Source organism: Lonchura striata, chromosome 8 (assembly GCF_046129695.1).
Source record: "Lonchura striata isolate bLonStr1 chromosome 8, bLonStr1.mat, whole genome shotgun sequence".
Taxonomy (NCBI): Eukaryota; Metazoa; Chordata; class Aves; order Passeriformes; family Estrildidae; genus Lonchura; species Lonchura striata.
The window spans coordinates 18,358,923-18,375,089 of record NC_134610.1 but is presented as its reverse complement, the minus strand read 5'-3'; the positions used below and the strand labels follow the sequence as shown (position 1 = coordinate 18,375,089).

At 36.4% G+C, this 16,167-nt stretch overlaps 1 protein-coding gene and 1 long non-coding RNA gene across 12 annotated transcripts in view; one reads left to right on the top strand and one right to left on the bottom strand.

Annotated features, from left to right (window-relative positions):
• Positions 1-7,204, top strand: part of LOC110469658 (sodium channel protein type 2 subunit alpha) — a 68,488-nt gene extending 61,284 nt beyond the window's left edge. For all 11 annotated transcript variants that reach the window (XM_077785010.1, XM_077785006.1, XM_077785011.1 and 8 more), the window contains 3 exons: positions 1,621-1,725; positions 2,813-3,083; positions 3,915-7,204. In XM_077785010.1, coding sequence (XP_077641136.1) covers positions 1,621-1,725; positions 2,813-3,083; positions 3,915-5,107 — 1,569 coding nt within the window. In that variant the 3' untranslated portion in view covers positions 5,108-7,204. The remainder of the gene's footprint in view (positions 1-1,620; positions 1,726-2,812; positions 3,084-3,914) is intronic.
• LOC144246698 (uncharacterized) overlaps positions 1-16,167 on the bottom strand; it is a 59,889-nt gene that overhangs the window by 27,154 nt on the left and 16,568 nt on the right. The window contains exon 3 of the long non-coding RNA XR_013340367.1: positions 2,027-2,129. This is a non-coding gene — a long non-coding RNA (uncharacterized LOC144246698). The remainder of the gene's footprint in view (positions 1-2,026; positions 2,130-16,167) is intronic.

Below are 16,167 nucleotides of genomic sequence, written 5' to 3'. Positions count from 1 at the left end.
CTATTAGCTATAATGAATTAAAAAGTTATTTCTGTAAGGCTAATAAAAGTCAAAAGTTACTTCAAAATCTTAAATAAAGTGTCTCTTTTTAAATAATAATCTGTGCTAAAATCTGTGGATATGCTTCTGAACTTTGCACTTTTAGCCTTTTGATAAATAAAAAGTTGGTTCGTAATAATTTGCAAATTGAGGAAAGTTACAATGAAGACGTGAAAAGTGAATGTGAATTATTAGTTTGATTAGCTGCAATATAATCTGGCATGAAATAAGGTACTTTCATTTTAATTATTCTTACAAACTCTTGACGCTTAGTGAAGACACAATATGGCATTGTGTTGATACAATGAATAATGCAAACTGATATAATGCAAACTGATGAAACAATAAGTCAAATAGACCTTGTATGAATAGGCTTGTAGATATAAGTAACACTTATATCTACACTTCTATCAGGATAAGATTAATTCATTAGACACAAATACAATCTATAATTTTCTATCAGGAGTAAAGGAAAGATATACAGGGAATGGTGGTTTCTTTCTGTATACTTTTGACATACAAGTATGTTTAAAATAGTTGTATTGATAGTGCATACAGTTCAGTTTTAAAGAACTTTAAAATATAAAAATACCAATAATCACATTTAAAATATTTTGAAGACTAACAGTTTTTAGTTGTCAAATACCAGGGTTATTCTAAATTTTTGTGTGCTGTGAAAAAGCAGTTTCATATTATTTGGGTTTTTTTTAGTTTTGGTTGTTTTTTTTTTCAATCACCAGTTAAAAAACAGCAATACCAGACAGAATCCCTGGTAAAAGAAAACTGTGAACTACACAAATTTTTCCTTGTGCAAATATTCTTTAGCTTCCATGTCTGGGGTTACTATCAATGTTGTGATGCTTCAGGCTGTGGTAGCCAATTTAGCAGATGGTGATGTTGACATTGTGCTTCCATCTGACTCAGAGCACATTTGTCAATAAGCACAGTTTACCTATACTGGAAGTCAGTCAGTCAGTTGCACATCTGACTGGCAGCATTTGCATCTGCTGCAAAGGCTGATTTGAGTTTGTCAAGGTTGGTTCATTCCAGTAGTGTGTTCATTTGCTATGGCATGACATGAATTACTTTTCTTAATTTTACATCAAATGTGAGGGTTTTTTTTGCTATTAAAACCCACAGATTAAATACTAATACACTCTCCTAACACAACTTCTGCCTCAAAGTTATACCTCTTTTAGACCTGTCGAGCTGTAATCCTAAAAATCTATACAGAAGATAGGCCATGCAAGGCACTAGTCACGCTCCTATTCACTGAACATATCCCAATGAGTGAGTTATTGAACAGCATCAGTATAGCAAGAATGCTTTTAGCCATTTCAGCAAAAGCGAACATGAAGACATTGGAAAAACTCAACTGCCAAGCTGACAAGGTATCAGTAATGGGTTCTTCCTGTGTGTTAGGTATATATATGAGCATCCACCCTCTAAACACCTGAAAAAAACCTTCCTTTTTTATATAAATTAAATATAATTTTAATATTATATTACAGGGAGACATACTGTAGATAAATGTTTTATGTGTGGACATGATACTAATAAATTTTGATATTGTTTCTTTACTTTGGAGGTCAAGATATATTTATGACAGAAGAACAGAAGAAATATTATAATGCAATGAAAAAACTGGGATCCAAAAAGCCACAGAAACCTATACCGAGGCCAGTGGTACGAGTGATTTGATTTTTACACCCTTAATATTAAATATTAATTTGGGAATATAGTCTTGTCCACAAGATAAGATTATAGGTCTGGAAATAAAACATTTTTTCCATTTATTTTCTTGTAAAGGTAGAACTTGTCCCTTTTTGAATCCATCAGATTAGATAATTAGTATTTAAAAACATACACACTGAAGTATGAACAAAATTATTTAATAATGTTAAATTTAATAATGATAAATTCCAAAATTCCCTGCCTAAGTCCTGGAAAACCACAATTGTTTGGATCATTTATTGGTTCTACTTACCAGGGATAAACTTCATTTTCTGTTTTTTCTCCTCACAGAGAATTTGTAGGAAATGGGGATGCACTGGCCCTTGCTGCTGAAGACAGAAAGGGGCACTGGTAACCTATTGGAAAGGACAGATGCAGAAAATCTTACAGAATAAAAGAATGTCCTAGGGAGTAAAGCATAGACTAAGATAAATTTGTCTCTAAGCTAAGACACTACTCTTGTTATTTACTGAACTCCTACACTGTTTTAAAAAATAAAATACTTGTTGCACCTTATGCACCAAGTGGTTAAAAATAGACTTTCTAAGGAGAGACATATGGCAAAAAACATTGAGCTAAGTACTAAAGAAAAACTAGGATATTACAGTCTTGGTGTGTTTAAGACATGTGTCTTTAGCAGCCCAATGATCTCACTAAGCACAATTAGTTTAAGGAAGAAAGAGGGTTAGTATTCTAAAACCATCTGAGAATAAAGATAAGAAAATCAGCTTTTATTTTGCTAGTACTCTTACTGGCTATGAATTTACACCACCTAATAATCGCAATAATATTAACTGTCATTGTTATTACTCTTATTATTGCAGCGTTTCTTCCCTTCTTGTCTCTTCAGCCAACAGTGGCAAATTTCTTGATTCACTCTAGCAAGATGAGATATAAACCAGCATGTGTTTGGCTTATTGCCTCTATTGTGAATGAGTCTTGCTCTGCACTCCTAAATCTTGGAGTTGTTTTCTCATTTGGCATTTTAAAAGAAAATTATTTTCACTCTATAAACTGAACTCCATCTTTGTGTTTGCAGAATAAATTCCAAGGCATGATCTTTGATTTTGTAACCAAACAAGTATTTGACATCAGCATCATGATACTCATCTGCCTTAACATGGTCACAATGATGGTAGAAACAGACGACCAGAGTAAAGAAATGGAAACAATTTTATCCCGGATTAACCTGGTGTTCATTGTCCTTTTCACTGGAGAATTTGTTTTGAAATTGATTTCACTTCGCCATTACTACTTCACTATAGGCTGGAATATTTTTGATTTTGTGGTTGTGATTCTCTCCATAGTAGGTAAGAGGACCTCCCTTTTAAGAAAGAACTAGTGGAAGAAATAGGAAACATTTGTTTCAAGTATGTTGATACCGATTGTAGAATTTCCTTTTTACTATGACTTGCATGTTGAATCAGATCTTTATATTATCTAGTATACAACATATGTAATGTTGCATACAAGAGTTTTATCCCTCCCATTAGATTCACTGGCATTTTCCACATCAAAAGACATAATGGAACTGTTTGGTATATTAGGTTAATGTCTACAAATATAAAGAGGAATGTTTAGTGGTATATGCAAACTAATCACAGATTTATTTTCAGTACTAAAACTGAAAATTATGTGAAATGGGTGAGATTATTTTACTTTTGCTACACTAAAATTTGTCAGTTAAAATCTAGTGATTTTCCAAGGTGCAAATGAGTAACACATCTGAGAGAGATTGTGCTGATAAATGTAAATCTGTTAAAGAAATCTCTGACTTGCAGAAATTTAGCCAGTATCATCCTTCATAAAGAACATGCTTAAAGGCTCAACTTCAAGAATTAGCTGTATCTAAGATATAAACATCCCTTTCCCAACCATTTTAAGAACTACTGAAAGCTTTGACAGGGACTACCTACTTGCTACAATCAGTCTTCATTTTATTTATTTACCTTCTCTACGATAGCATTTCAACATAAGTAAAGACTCACCTTATTAACAGTTTTCAATAAAATGTAATAATTAGTATAATTTTTTGTGATAGTATAGAATTACTACACTGATTATATTGGAGATAGCAATAACTCAATTTTTCTACAGGTAACTAATTAATTTAAAATTTTAATTATTCACTTTTTTCCTAGGTATGTTTTTGGCTGAGATGATCGAGAAGTACTTTGTATCTCCCACACTATTCAGAGTCATCCGGCTTGCCAGAATCGGTCGAATCCTGCGCCTCATTAAAGGCGCTAAGGGAATCCGCACTCTGCTCTTCGCTTTGATGATGTCTCTTCCTGCTCTGTTCAACATTGGGCTGCTGCTCTTCCTGGTCATGTTCATCTATGCGATATTTGGCATGTCCAACTTTGCCTACGTCAAGAGGGAAGTTGGGATTGATGACATGTTCAACTTTGAAACCTTTGGCAACAGCATGATCTGCCTGTTTCAGATCACCACCTCCGCTGGCTGGGACGGTTTGCTCGCCCCAATTCTCAACAGTGGGGAGCCAGACTGTGACCCCCATAAAGATCATCCAGGGAGCTCTGTGAAAGGTGACTGTGGCAACCCTTCTGTTGGGATTTTCTTCTTTGTCAGCTACATTATCATATCCTTCCTGGTAGTGGTGAACATGTACATTGCTGTGATTTTGGAGAACTTCAGTGTTGCTACTGAAGAAAGCGCCGAACCCTTGAGCGAGGATGACTTTGAGATGTTCTATGAAGTCTGGGAGAAGTTTGATCCTGATGCAACACAATTCATAGAATATAGTAAATTATCAGATTTTGCAGCTTCATTAGATCCACCTCTTCTCATAGCAAAACCAAACAAAGTCCAGCTGATTGCAATGGATCTGCCCATGGTGAGTGGTGACAGAATTCACTGCCTTGACATCTTGTTTGCTTTCACAAAGCGTGTTTTGGGGGAAAGTGGGGAGATGGACGCCCTCAGAATACAGATGGAAGATCGGTTTATGGCAGCCAATCCTTCCAAAGTCTCCTATGAACCAATTACAACCACACTGAAACGAAAGCAGGAGGAAGTGTCTGCTGTCATCATTCAGCGTGCTTACAGACGTCACCTCTTAAGGCTAAAAGTTAAACAGGTGTCTAGTATATATAATAAAAATAAAAACAAAGAAGGAGATGGACACATTATAAAAGAGATAATTATTGATAAACTAAAAGGAAACTCCACCCCAGAAAAAACAGATGAGAGTTCTTCTACAACTTCCCCACCTTCTTATGACAGTGTAACAAAGCCAGACAAAGAAAAATATGAAAAAGATAAAGCAGAAAAGAACTACAAAGGTAAAAACATCAGGGAAAATAAAAAATAATGATCTAAGAATTTTGTTAATGGGACAACTTGTTTACAGTCTTTGAGAATGAATCACCAACAGGACTCCTGCAGGAGATTTATGCCAAACTGACAGTTTTTACACATATATATGTGTGTGTGTGCGTGTGTGTGCGCGTGTGTGCATATATATACATTATATATATACTTAAGGTCAGTGCCTATAATAAAACAGTGAACCTCCATCATCAGACTGTGACTCTGTTAATCAGGGTAAAAAACTTGACAAGAGGTTACTGTTTTCACTACAGCTGACACTGCTAAGAATAAGGGAAAAGGTGGCTCAATAGAGAAGATGGAGCATGAAATGAGTGTGAAAGGATACTTTATTTCCACAACATGTAGAACAGTAATTCTCTTCACTGTTTGTAATGCAACTGCCACATTTGTCATATTTTTACAAAAACTGTATTAGTGTATTTATAATTTTTTTAATTCACAGGTTGTTTACTATTACATGTGACTATTTTTGTAATAGGTTTTATGTTGGGGAAAGAGGTATGAGGACCAGGAGTTCTACTCTCAGATTCTCTGTAATGTACAGATAGGAGTGATTTGCATAGACATACTGCACTTGTCAATCATGTATAAATAAAAATATGACATTGCACAAAGCTGGAGATTTTAAGAACTTTTGTGTTTCAGGGTTGCTCTTAAATTTGAAGTATTCCAACTACTTGTATGGCTGCATCCAGATTATGTACATCCAGATTAATGTGCCTGGAGAGTCTCCTCTAATTTACAGGAATCTGCAATGACTTATTTTTATGTGAATGACTAAATATGAATAAGTTCTTGTTTATGTTAAAATATTTACAGTTCAAAAAATATTGTGCAGTTTCTGCACTGGAAAAATAGCTTCACCAGAATATACCTGGGAGTTCTTTTGTTTTGCTTTGGTTTTGACAGCTCTTTTTTTTTTTTTTTTTTAATGGGGTATTCTTTGGTTACTGTCTTCTATCATTATCTCCAACATCCAGTGAACCCATAAAATACCCTTTTCCATGTAAATATTAACAGTATACTGTTGTGCGTATTTGAGCATAGAATTAAATGGCTTTGCCACATTGAATTGCATCAGATATGTACCACAGTATGGTTAATTTGCAAGACAACAGGACGTGTTGTAGTCTGTGTCATAGATAGGAGAGTATCACTGATGCATGTCAATGCTGTTGCTGCTGTACCTTGCTCCTTCACTGTCCACAGTCTCCACTATAGGAAGCCATGTGTCAGTGATGAAGTGAATCAAGTTGTCCAACCAGACCTCATTCTTTCAAATCATTAAGCAATAGTTTGCAGCTGTTTATGAGCTTTTTTAGTTTTGCATTTTAAATTTGAAGTGGCTGCTATGTCGTGTAGAATCAGACTGTACAGGCCATATTGCAAACTGTTAAACCTGTTGACAATGTGGTTAGCATATATAAATAATGTAAAGAAATACCATTTGACAAAAGTTCTGTATGTAAGAAAAGTGTCTTCAAGTTTAGATCACTGTTTCTTATATTTCTTTCCTCATTCACTTTGCTTATTTTCTAACCATGGTAATTCCAAATTGGCATCATCACACTATGGGAAAAAAGTGCGTATTTGTAGACTATCTTGTTTTAATAATATATTTGCATATATTCCAATGTGAAGTAAATGGTGTAAATCTGGAACCCAGCTTGTTTCCAAATAGCTACAGGACATAGCAAGGAAAGCATTAGGGGAATGTGCGAATTTCTAGCACTATTTGCATCAGAAGTTCCAAGATAGTCTCATAGTTGATTAAATCCTTGCTATCTTGCAGTGTCTGTTTACATAGTCTACTCTTATTCTTTTTTGAATCACAGTTCACTAAGCTTGTACAAACAAAATATTTCCCAAGAAAAAAATAGCACATTTGTATAATCGAGGACATCAGGACATTTTGTGTTTCATACACAAGCTAACATTAAATGTAGAATCTTTCTTTTACAAATGCTTTGGACTTGTAATGTGTTGGTGAAATGCATGCAAGAAATTGTTATTATCATAAACAACGCAAACAATATTACATATGAACCAAAAAATAAATATTTCTTTTTTAATTATGTTTATTTTGCTTTGTCTCTGACCTTCTGTTGGTTAAAACAAGATAAAAACTGACTTTGGTGTGAGTAAGAATTGCTTTCTTTTTCCCAGGAGCTAAACACCTTATTCTTCACATTTTAACTTCTATGTAAAATAATTATAAAAAAATCTGAGAACTTTGATCAAAATGCATTTATTTTTACTTCTTTGTTATCAGCATATTGTCTGGGAATAAAACAGGACACAATTCTACCCCCAAAATGTCTCTCAACCCTCAAAAGCCCTTCTCAGCCATAAAGGCACTGCTCACTACTGCCTACCTAAGCTGCCCATGTTCCATGAGACTTAAATATGCAAACAAACTTTCCACTGAAGTTTTTTGTTTGGTCACATTTACCATTTAGCCGAGAGACTCATTGCAAAGAGATAAAAGTTGGCTTTAGTTGCCTAGTGATTATTTTTATTCCAGTAATTCTTAAAATTAATTAATACCATCGCGCGATAGCACAAGCAAGGGATAACACTGACTCTGAGCTGTGACAAGTAGCGTTTGTAGCCAAAGTATCTGGATGTTAAACAATAACACAGTTTGACTTAAGATGTCATTAAGATATTCAAGGGTAGAAAGATTCAGGACATTGAAATACCACATTATCATATTATCTAATTTAAAATTTATTATTATACTTCAAAATTAACAGTAAGTAGAATATTCCTGGAGTTTTCTCACTGGCATGTTTTCAGTGTTCCTGATATTGCTGTGGATATTGTACCATATTAACCATATTTTGGCTAAATATTAAATTTCTCATATAACCATGAAATAACTGATGGAACATTGTAACACTAAAGTCTATCAAAATCTCTAACACACTGAGCATCAGCAGTCACTGCATCTGTCTCTGAGTTAGACTAGCATGCAATAAGGAAGCCATACTTCTGCACTGGTTCATAGAAAATGCTGATTTGAAAGGGACTCACAAGGATCATTGAGTCCAACTCCTGCCCAAGAACATTGTCCAAATCTTCTTGAAATCTGGTGCTGTGACCACTTCTCTGGTGAACTATGCCAGTGCCCAACCACCCACTAAGTGAAGAGCCTTTTTCTATTATCCAACCGAAACCTCCCCTGACACAATTTCAGGTCATTCCCTCAGGTCCTGTCACCAGTCACCACAGAGAAGAGATCAGTGCTGCCCCTCCTCTTCCCCTCACAAGGAAGTTCTAATTGTAGTGAGGTCTCTCCTCAGTCTCTTCCAGGGCTAACCAAGTGCCCTCATCCACGCCTCATATGGCTTCTCCTCAAGACCTTTCACCATCTTCATTGCCCTTCTTGGGACACTTTCCAATAGCTTCAGATCTTATATTGCAGTGACCAAAACAGCATATAATATTCAAGGTGAGGCCACCTCAGTGCAGAGCAGAGCACAGCAGGACAATTGCTCCTTTGCACAGCTAGCAATGTTGTGCTTGATGCCCCCCCAGGACATGGCTGACCCTTCTGGCTACCAGGGCACTGATGATTTACCAGTGACCAGGACCCCCAGGTCCCTCTCTGTGGCATTGCTCTCCAGTGCCTCATTCCCCAGTCTGTCCATACATCTGGGGTTGCCCAGTCTCAGGTGCAGATTCATCACTTTTGCTTGCTGAACTTTATATGGTTGGTGATTGTCCAGTACTCTAATTTTGTTGAGGTATCTCTGCAGGGTCTTCCTGCCTTCAAGAGAGTCAAGAGGTCCTCCCAGTTTTGTATCATCTGTGAACTTGCTTAATATCTCTTCCAGTCCTGCATCCAAGTCATTCATGAAGATGTTGAAGAGAATAGGGCCTAAGATGGAGCCCTGTGAAACCCCACCAGTGACAGATCACCAACCTTATGTCATCCCATTCATTACAATGCTTTGCACCCAATGTGTGAGCTGTGTGCCAGATTACATGGTGTGCTTATCCAGCTATGTGCTTATATGAATGGCTTTCCCTACACCAGAAAAATGCCTTACTAAGAACATGCAGAATTGTTAAGCCTGCTCATACCCTTGGATCCTGGAGATGGCCTCTGGCCCTCTTAGAATACAGGGTTAAAGCTCAAGACATGATCTTCCCTAGCTGTTTGGGCATACTTACAAGTACCTGGCCTGCAGGCCTAAAAGAGAGAATTCTCTAACTTGTGTTTATGTCAATATGTACATCCTTGAAGTCAAAGTTATGTACATTATTTATTCCACTAGTCCTCTAACTCATCTAACCTTATAAATTATTCCATTTACTTCCAGAGACTTTTGGAACTCTTCTGCTTCTATGGTTCCTGACCTAAATCTAATAATTTCACTTTACTGTTATCTTTTCACATTACCTGTTCAAACCAGCACCTAAAATCTACAGAATTTTTGCTCTGTGAAAAGGATAGAACCTGAAGTCTCTTACAGGAACCTGAAGTCTCTTACAGTACTCTGTAAAAGTGAGGTTATTGTATCTATCTACTAACAAGCACTGTATGTGCAAAAACACTGACAATGCTTTTGGCGTGGACTAGCAGAAATGGCTGAGGGTCTTGGTTCAACCTGGTCTATAAATAGGCTCACTTTGAGGGCATGTATGTCTTCCTAATTACCCTTAGCTGCTTCTGTGAACAACTTCTTCCCTCCTACCTATTCCTTATCACAAAGAAGTCAATTGAACTTGCATAGTTTAAACCTCCTATTACACCACCCCTATGCTTCCAATGCATTTGAGTGGAAATGGCACTTGAAAGAACTCTCCACATGCTACTAGACAAGCCAGTAGTAATGGCTATTCCAGTTGAGCATAGTTTTATATTACTATTGTGCTTGTAGTGCTTCCCCACTCTTAATCCTCCTTCATTTCCAGTCAGTAAAGGAGGAGTCCTAATTTTACTAGCTCCTAAAATCCTCACTGTATGACTATACTGATCCATGTCCAGGTGTATTTTCAACATGTCCAACCACAGACAAAATGTCTTCCACTCCGTATTCAACTTTTTATCTGTCACATATTGCCAAAAAGAGAGCATTAGTAATGCTGACAGTAAAGCTAAGTCACTCTCCTAGTATAAGTTCATTACTTGGTACTTTTCCTTAATGAGTTTTCAGATGAAAAAAATTTCCACATGAATGCCCAGAAAGGAGACATATTCCTGTTCAGTACATTACAAATTAATTCATAAGGCAGCACAGCTTAATGCTATTCCTATGCAAGTGTTCCCAGTGCCTCACATGAGCTAATGCAGCAGTACTACCATGTGCATAGTCATAAAAGAGTAACAAGCTTGCAGAATTAACTGGAGCTAATTAGCACTGAGGTAATTTTAACAAAGGAGGAAAGACCAGTGTGTGGTAGAAAAAAACCCCAACCCTTTCCTCCAAGAAGCAGACTGGCCACAATAAAGATAAGCAGAACTGCCATTGTGGGAAGTTAGGATCCTGAATAGTCAAATGTATTTACTGTGAAATTCATTAACACATTAAAGAAAATGGTGAGTACTCAGTACTTTGTAGTCCGTTATAAATAGTATACTGTAATTTATTGAAAAAAAAAATAAATCCTTTGGAAGGTGAAATAATGATAGGAATTAAAAAATCAGGAAAGTCCTTGCCCAGAGGGTTCATCACTAGTATATGACTGACATGATACATTATTATTATTGCTACACTAAATGTCACAATTATGTCAAGATTTTTACATTTCAGAGCTCAACTGTCTTGAAGTGCCATTTGTTGTAATGTTTATGTTCATCTTTTTAGTTCTTCAACCAGATAGATAAAATGGAAAAAACAAAGAAATCTGAGATTACTGGACTAACAACAAAATCTTACACTTAAAATAAGTTTATATTTTTTATTTTTTGGCTATTTTAAAAATGTTTGGCTATCTAGAAAAAAATAAACATTGGAAAAGACAAATAATACCATGTGAGTGAAGCTCAAAACCACAGAAATACTTAATTATAAGCAGACAAAACAAATAGCGAGCAGGAGCTTGTTGCAATGGATGTTTTCTAAAACATCATGATTAATTCACATACAATTTAATAATAAGACAAGATAAGGTAAAGGAGAATGGTGAAGCGCTGTGATCTGTTTCAACCAGCACCACAGAGCAGGGATGTGCTTCATTTTTGTAATGTAACACATACTCTGCACCACTTCACAAATTAAATACCTCACCCTCTTAGAGAAAACATACTGCAACATGAGGCTTGGCTAAGCTAAGAGAATAAATTGTACTGCAGTAGCCTAAGCAAACTGAAGCCAATTACCATCTCTCAGGAGAGAAGACAAATCACATGTATCTCTGCAGCAAGTGCTATGTTTGATGCATATATGAAAAGACATATCATGAACAATTTATAGCAGTAGAGCAGGCATTCGTTCCCAAGCATTCCACACTTCAAGTACATTTCCTGTATAATAAAAGCCACTTAATGGGTTTTTTTTTCCTCATAATCTACATTAAGGGGTAACAGGGAAAACACTATCACTCCTAAAAGTATTCATTGTTTTTATAGGAAACACACATAAGAATATAAAAAGCACTTACAAGACTGGTTTTTTTCCTGTAATTTCAGTATCACAGGGATCTTTACGCTTTAATCTAAAACTCTCTAGTAGTCTGCACATAGATCACAAACACTCTGCCTCACCATTTTCCTGACATAGAAGTGTTTGGTTTGCTTTCAGAAGATATAGCCCCAGGTACAAGCTTACAGTGAAATACAAGCAAAGTATAGTCTCAATGAGTGAAACTGGTCATCTAAATTGAAGTGGGTCATGCCATTTTTTCCCTCAGTCTAATGCAGTGATATCACATCCAGCAAGCCAAAAGAAGCAGTTTAACATATATAACAGCAGTTATATTCAAAGATAACAAGCACAGGTTTTTTAATTATGTCACACAAACACTTTAAGTTGTATTATGAATTTCTTACCCAGAGATTTGGATCCGATTGACTGAATTAACCAGCTACAAAAATTTACACATTTTCAATTTTTCTTCTTGTTGCTGTTACAGGGGGATGACAGTGATGGGGCCAATTTTAATGACTGCAGGAAGCTCAGTCCTGGTATACATTTAAGAGATCCCAGCTCTGATCTAAGGAAGGAAACTGACTGACCCAGAAAAAAATAACAGATTTTATCTCTGTGGAATATCAAAGGCCTTATCTTACCTCTTCATGCAAATATGCAGAGAAAGATCTGAGAAGTGTGTGAAAGCATGTAATGCAAAAGTTGTATAAATTCTCTGTCTCAACTAAGAAACATTAAAGGAAATACATAAACATAAAAATATAAAGAAGATCAAGTTTTAATTGATAAAGTCAGAGCCTAATATGTAGGACACATATCATAAGTATCATTTATTCTTTGGATGGGATTTTGTTTCTGCAAGTCCAGGGAACAGCACATTCTTTTCAAACTCTGAAAGTGATGAGACAAAGTGGCAGAGCATATGCTACTTCCATGAATGTGTGCTGTGTAGAAAGGATGTTACTAACATCTCCCATCTGCACCAGGCACATTCTTAATTCATGTGCTGCAGAGTTTGTTCAGAAATTAGGACAAGCAATGCTTTTTATTTTACTGTTATCTTCATAATGAAGTATTTTAACCTAAAATCTAATTTAATGTGTATTTTCAATTATATGTTTTAGCCTTAAATTCTATAATGCTCCATTTAGCATATTTTTTTTTCTTTTTTTTCCAAAGAATGAGAATAAATTGTCTGGTGTGTCCAGGTTGTGCAATACGCAGAAGTAGTATTATTTGAATTACCTGCATCCTCTACCATGCCTTCTAGGTTCCTCACACACAGCAGAATTTCAAGAGTTCCACAGAGGAACATGAAGCAACATCCTGCTTTCTGCCCATATACATGGAAATATACAATGAGTGGAAATAGCTGTAAGGGGTACTTGGCCTACATTGGGCAGTCCTATAGGGGAACTCTCAGTTCATAGATCCAGCACAACTAGCCTACTTTCATACTGTAATCTGAGTTCACTACACTGACATTAGTACCTTGTATGTCTTCATGTCATGAAAAACAAGTCATTAAACTTAGCAGGTAGCTAAAACACAGAGACCCCCATTATTTAGTTAAGCCCAGAATACTTGTCCATAGCATGCAACATTTTTTAGTTAGGTGATTTATACTGTTAATGAAACAGGAAGAGCAATTTGATGGCTGGGTACTAAATGCTCAAAGTGATTTTATGAGCCTGTATTTCTTGTTCTAAAAAATTTATTTATGTTTTTCAGACTGTTCATATATATATCAGAATTTACAAGCTCTTTGTTTTGCTTCAGATTAAAACATGTAATTGACAATGCTATTTACTGGCTTGGCTGTTCCCAGTCCACATTCTGCAGAATTTGTCTAGTTGAAGCTAGAGATTGTAAATATTTTACAGTAAAATGATATTCCTATATTTTCTAGGTCACTGCTTTTTTCTGTTCCCAAATAACTAGGAACAAACAGCAGAGTGAAGGAAATGCTTCATCTGAAGATGGAGTACAAAGGAGACCAATTGTTCTCTGCAGCTCACCACTGCTCCCACACTACTCCACAGCACTGCAAACATACATAGAGCTGCTTCCCTTGGGAAACTAAGATCCAGATAGTAACTCTCATTTAACATGGGGACTTAAACACTTTAAGGAAGTACCAGCTGGAGTCCTTTATTGAAAAAATATTTAGCCAAATCACTCTTATTAATTCTCCATCAAAAAGGTAAGATTTCTTTCTATCTTTACTCTCCTAGAGTTCTATACTCTCCTTCTTTATGTCAGCTTACATTAATTTGAAATGGGGACATCTTCCTGTTGTCTGTGTACAACATTCCTAACTGAACTTTAGGCTGAAAAATCCAACACTAAATAATATTAAATATATCACATATAACAAACACTTTTCAACAAGCCATCTTCTCCAGGTGTTATGTGTAGTCATACAGAGTGACAACTGCATGGTCCTTAATATAAAATTTCACTCATGTAAACTGCATGGTCCTTAATATAAAATTCCACTGATGTAAACCATAAAAATTTCCAGCTTTCATTTACCTAGTTCTGCACCCTTCAAGTCTGACTGTCCTTTACCTTTTTTGAGGTTATGGTAACTCTTACATATCTCTCAAGTTTCCCACTCCTTACTCAAGCACTTCACTTCCTCCTGTAGCAGAGGTTTTCACTTGCACTACTGCAAAGGAGGAGTGGAATTGAAAGGACAAGTATCCTGCAGCAACTCCAACTCCAGCTGTAGTCTTGGCAGATTGCAGAAGCTTAAATGAGGCCACTCCAGGTCAGCCACACAAAGCATGTAGAAGGAAAATACTAACAATTCACTAGATGGCACTTTTATGACCCACTTGAATCTGAAGCCAAAGAGTATGCAATCACATTTTTCTGCTATGACATCGACAAGGTCAAACCATATTTCATCACTTAAAGTGCTTTAAGACCACTTTCATAAGCAAAACACTGTGTGTCCTAAGTAAATCCCAACTTCATATTTCTACTTACCTAATTTGCTGGGATATACTGTGGTAAGACTGAGATGAAGGACTTTTCCCATTTATTCTCATTAAATTTCCCATCACATATGTCTACTATCTGCTGCTAGAAGTGGTAATAGCCACGGAGTTCTCCCTAAACAACTGCTGCATTAATGTTTTCACCTCAGAATATAGGTATACTTTTCCTTCTGAAGTGCCTGACTCAGGAAAAACCTTTGGCCAATACAATGCAAAGGCTCATGCAGTCCAACTGTGATTGTCCTCTTGCCTTTCCAATCCACGTAAAGATTTTAAATGGCAAATGCAAGCAGCCTCTATCACACTGTCTGCAGTGATCAATTCTTTCCCATTCCTGCTTTTCAGGGAGCACGCACGCACATAATAGAGTGAACAGGGTAGGCATGTAATCATGTGTAACCCATACAAAAGAACCCACAGCTAGAAGAGAATATCTGCATGCCCTTCCCCCATTCAGGATTTACTATCATTTTACAAGAGCCCTCCCTAAGGGCTGTATGTAGTCATGGTGACAAGACATCACCACCTGTCTGCCCCTGCAATGGAGGCAATGAGCCAGAATGCAAAGCTTTGTTTTGCTGCTGCTGAATGCATATAGCACATTTCCAAACAGTCTGATTCAAACAGAAACCAAAGAAAATAATAACACTTTTCAAAACATAAAATCTGAAGGAAGTTCCAGATTTATTAATAATAGCTTATGGAAATGAATCAATGAAACAAAGTGGCTTCAAAATCTTTATGAATTAACATTCTTAACACTCTTCAAAATGCTATTTTAGTTATAAAATCACAAAAGAGGATGCTTTATGACCAAAAGCTGAAAATGCCGACATTACAGAAACAGAATTTAAAATAGGCTGCAACTGTTAACACACATTGCTTTTATTCACTGTGTGCAGTGAAAATGCACACAGACTATTACATTTTGCTTGCCTGCTCTTAACAATGGCCAGCTTGTAGCATTTTGCCGGTTTTATTACTGACTTTAAACATCAGCTGACCAAAAATCAGAGAACCTAATAAAGTACAAGCACAACACCACTCAGTGAAGGGCAGCAGTAAACATTATAAAAAATGAAACAGGCAGGTGAAATGCATGCCAGCAAAGAAAGGAGATGGCCTAAATGGAATGGGAGCAAAGCATTTTCTCCTCATCCCAGATATCTAGCTTATACCTCAGGTTACACATACATTAGGCAGCAGCTCACAGCTCTCAGATGTGGCTGCATGTCCCTACCTCAGGCTGAGCTTGCAAGACAAGACAAGACACAGTATCTCCTTTCTCTTCCCAGCACACTGGGTTTCCTCAGGAAAAAAAATGCTGACTGGTAAGGATTTTCAGTGCTCAGCAAGTTCCCTGAAATGGATGCATTGGAGGGTGAGGACTAAAAAGCAAGCTGCAGAATTCTCTGGTTTGTGGTTTACATTTACCA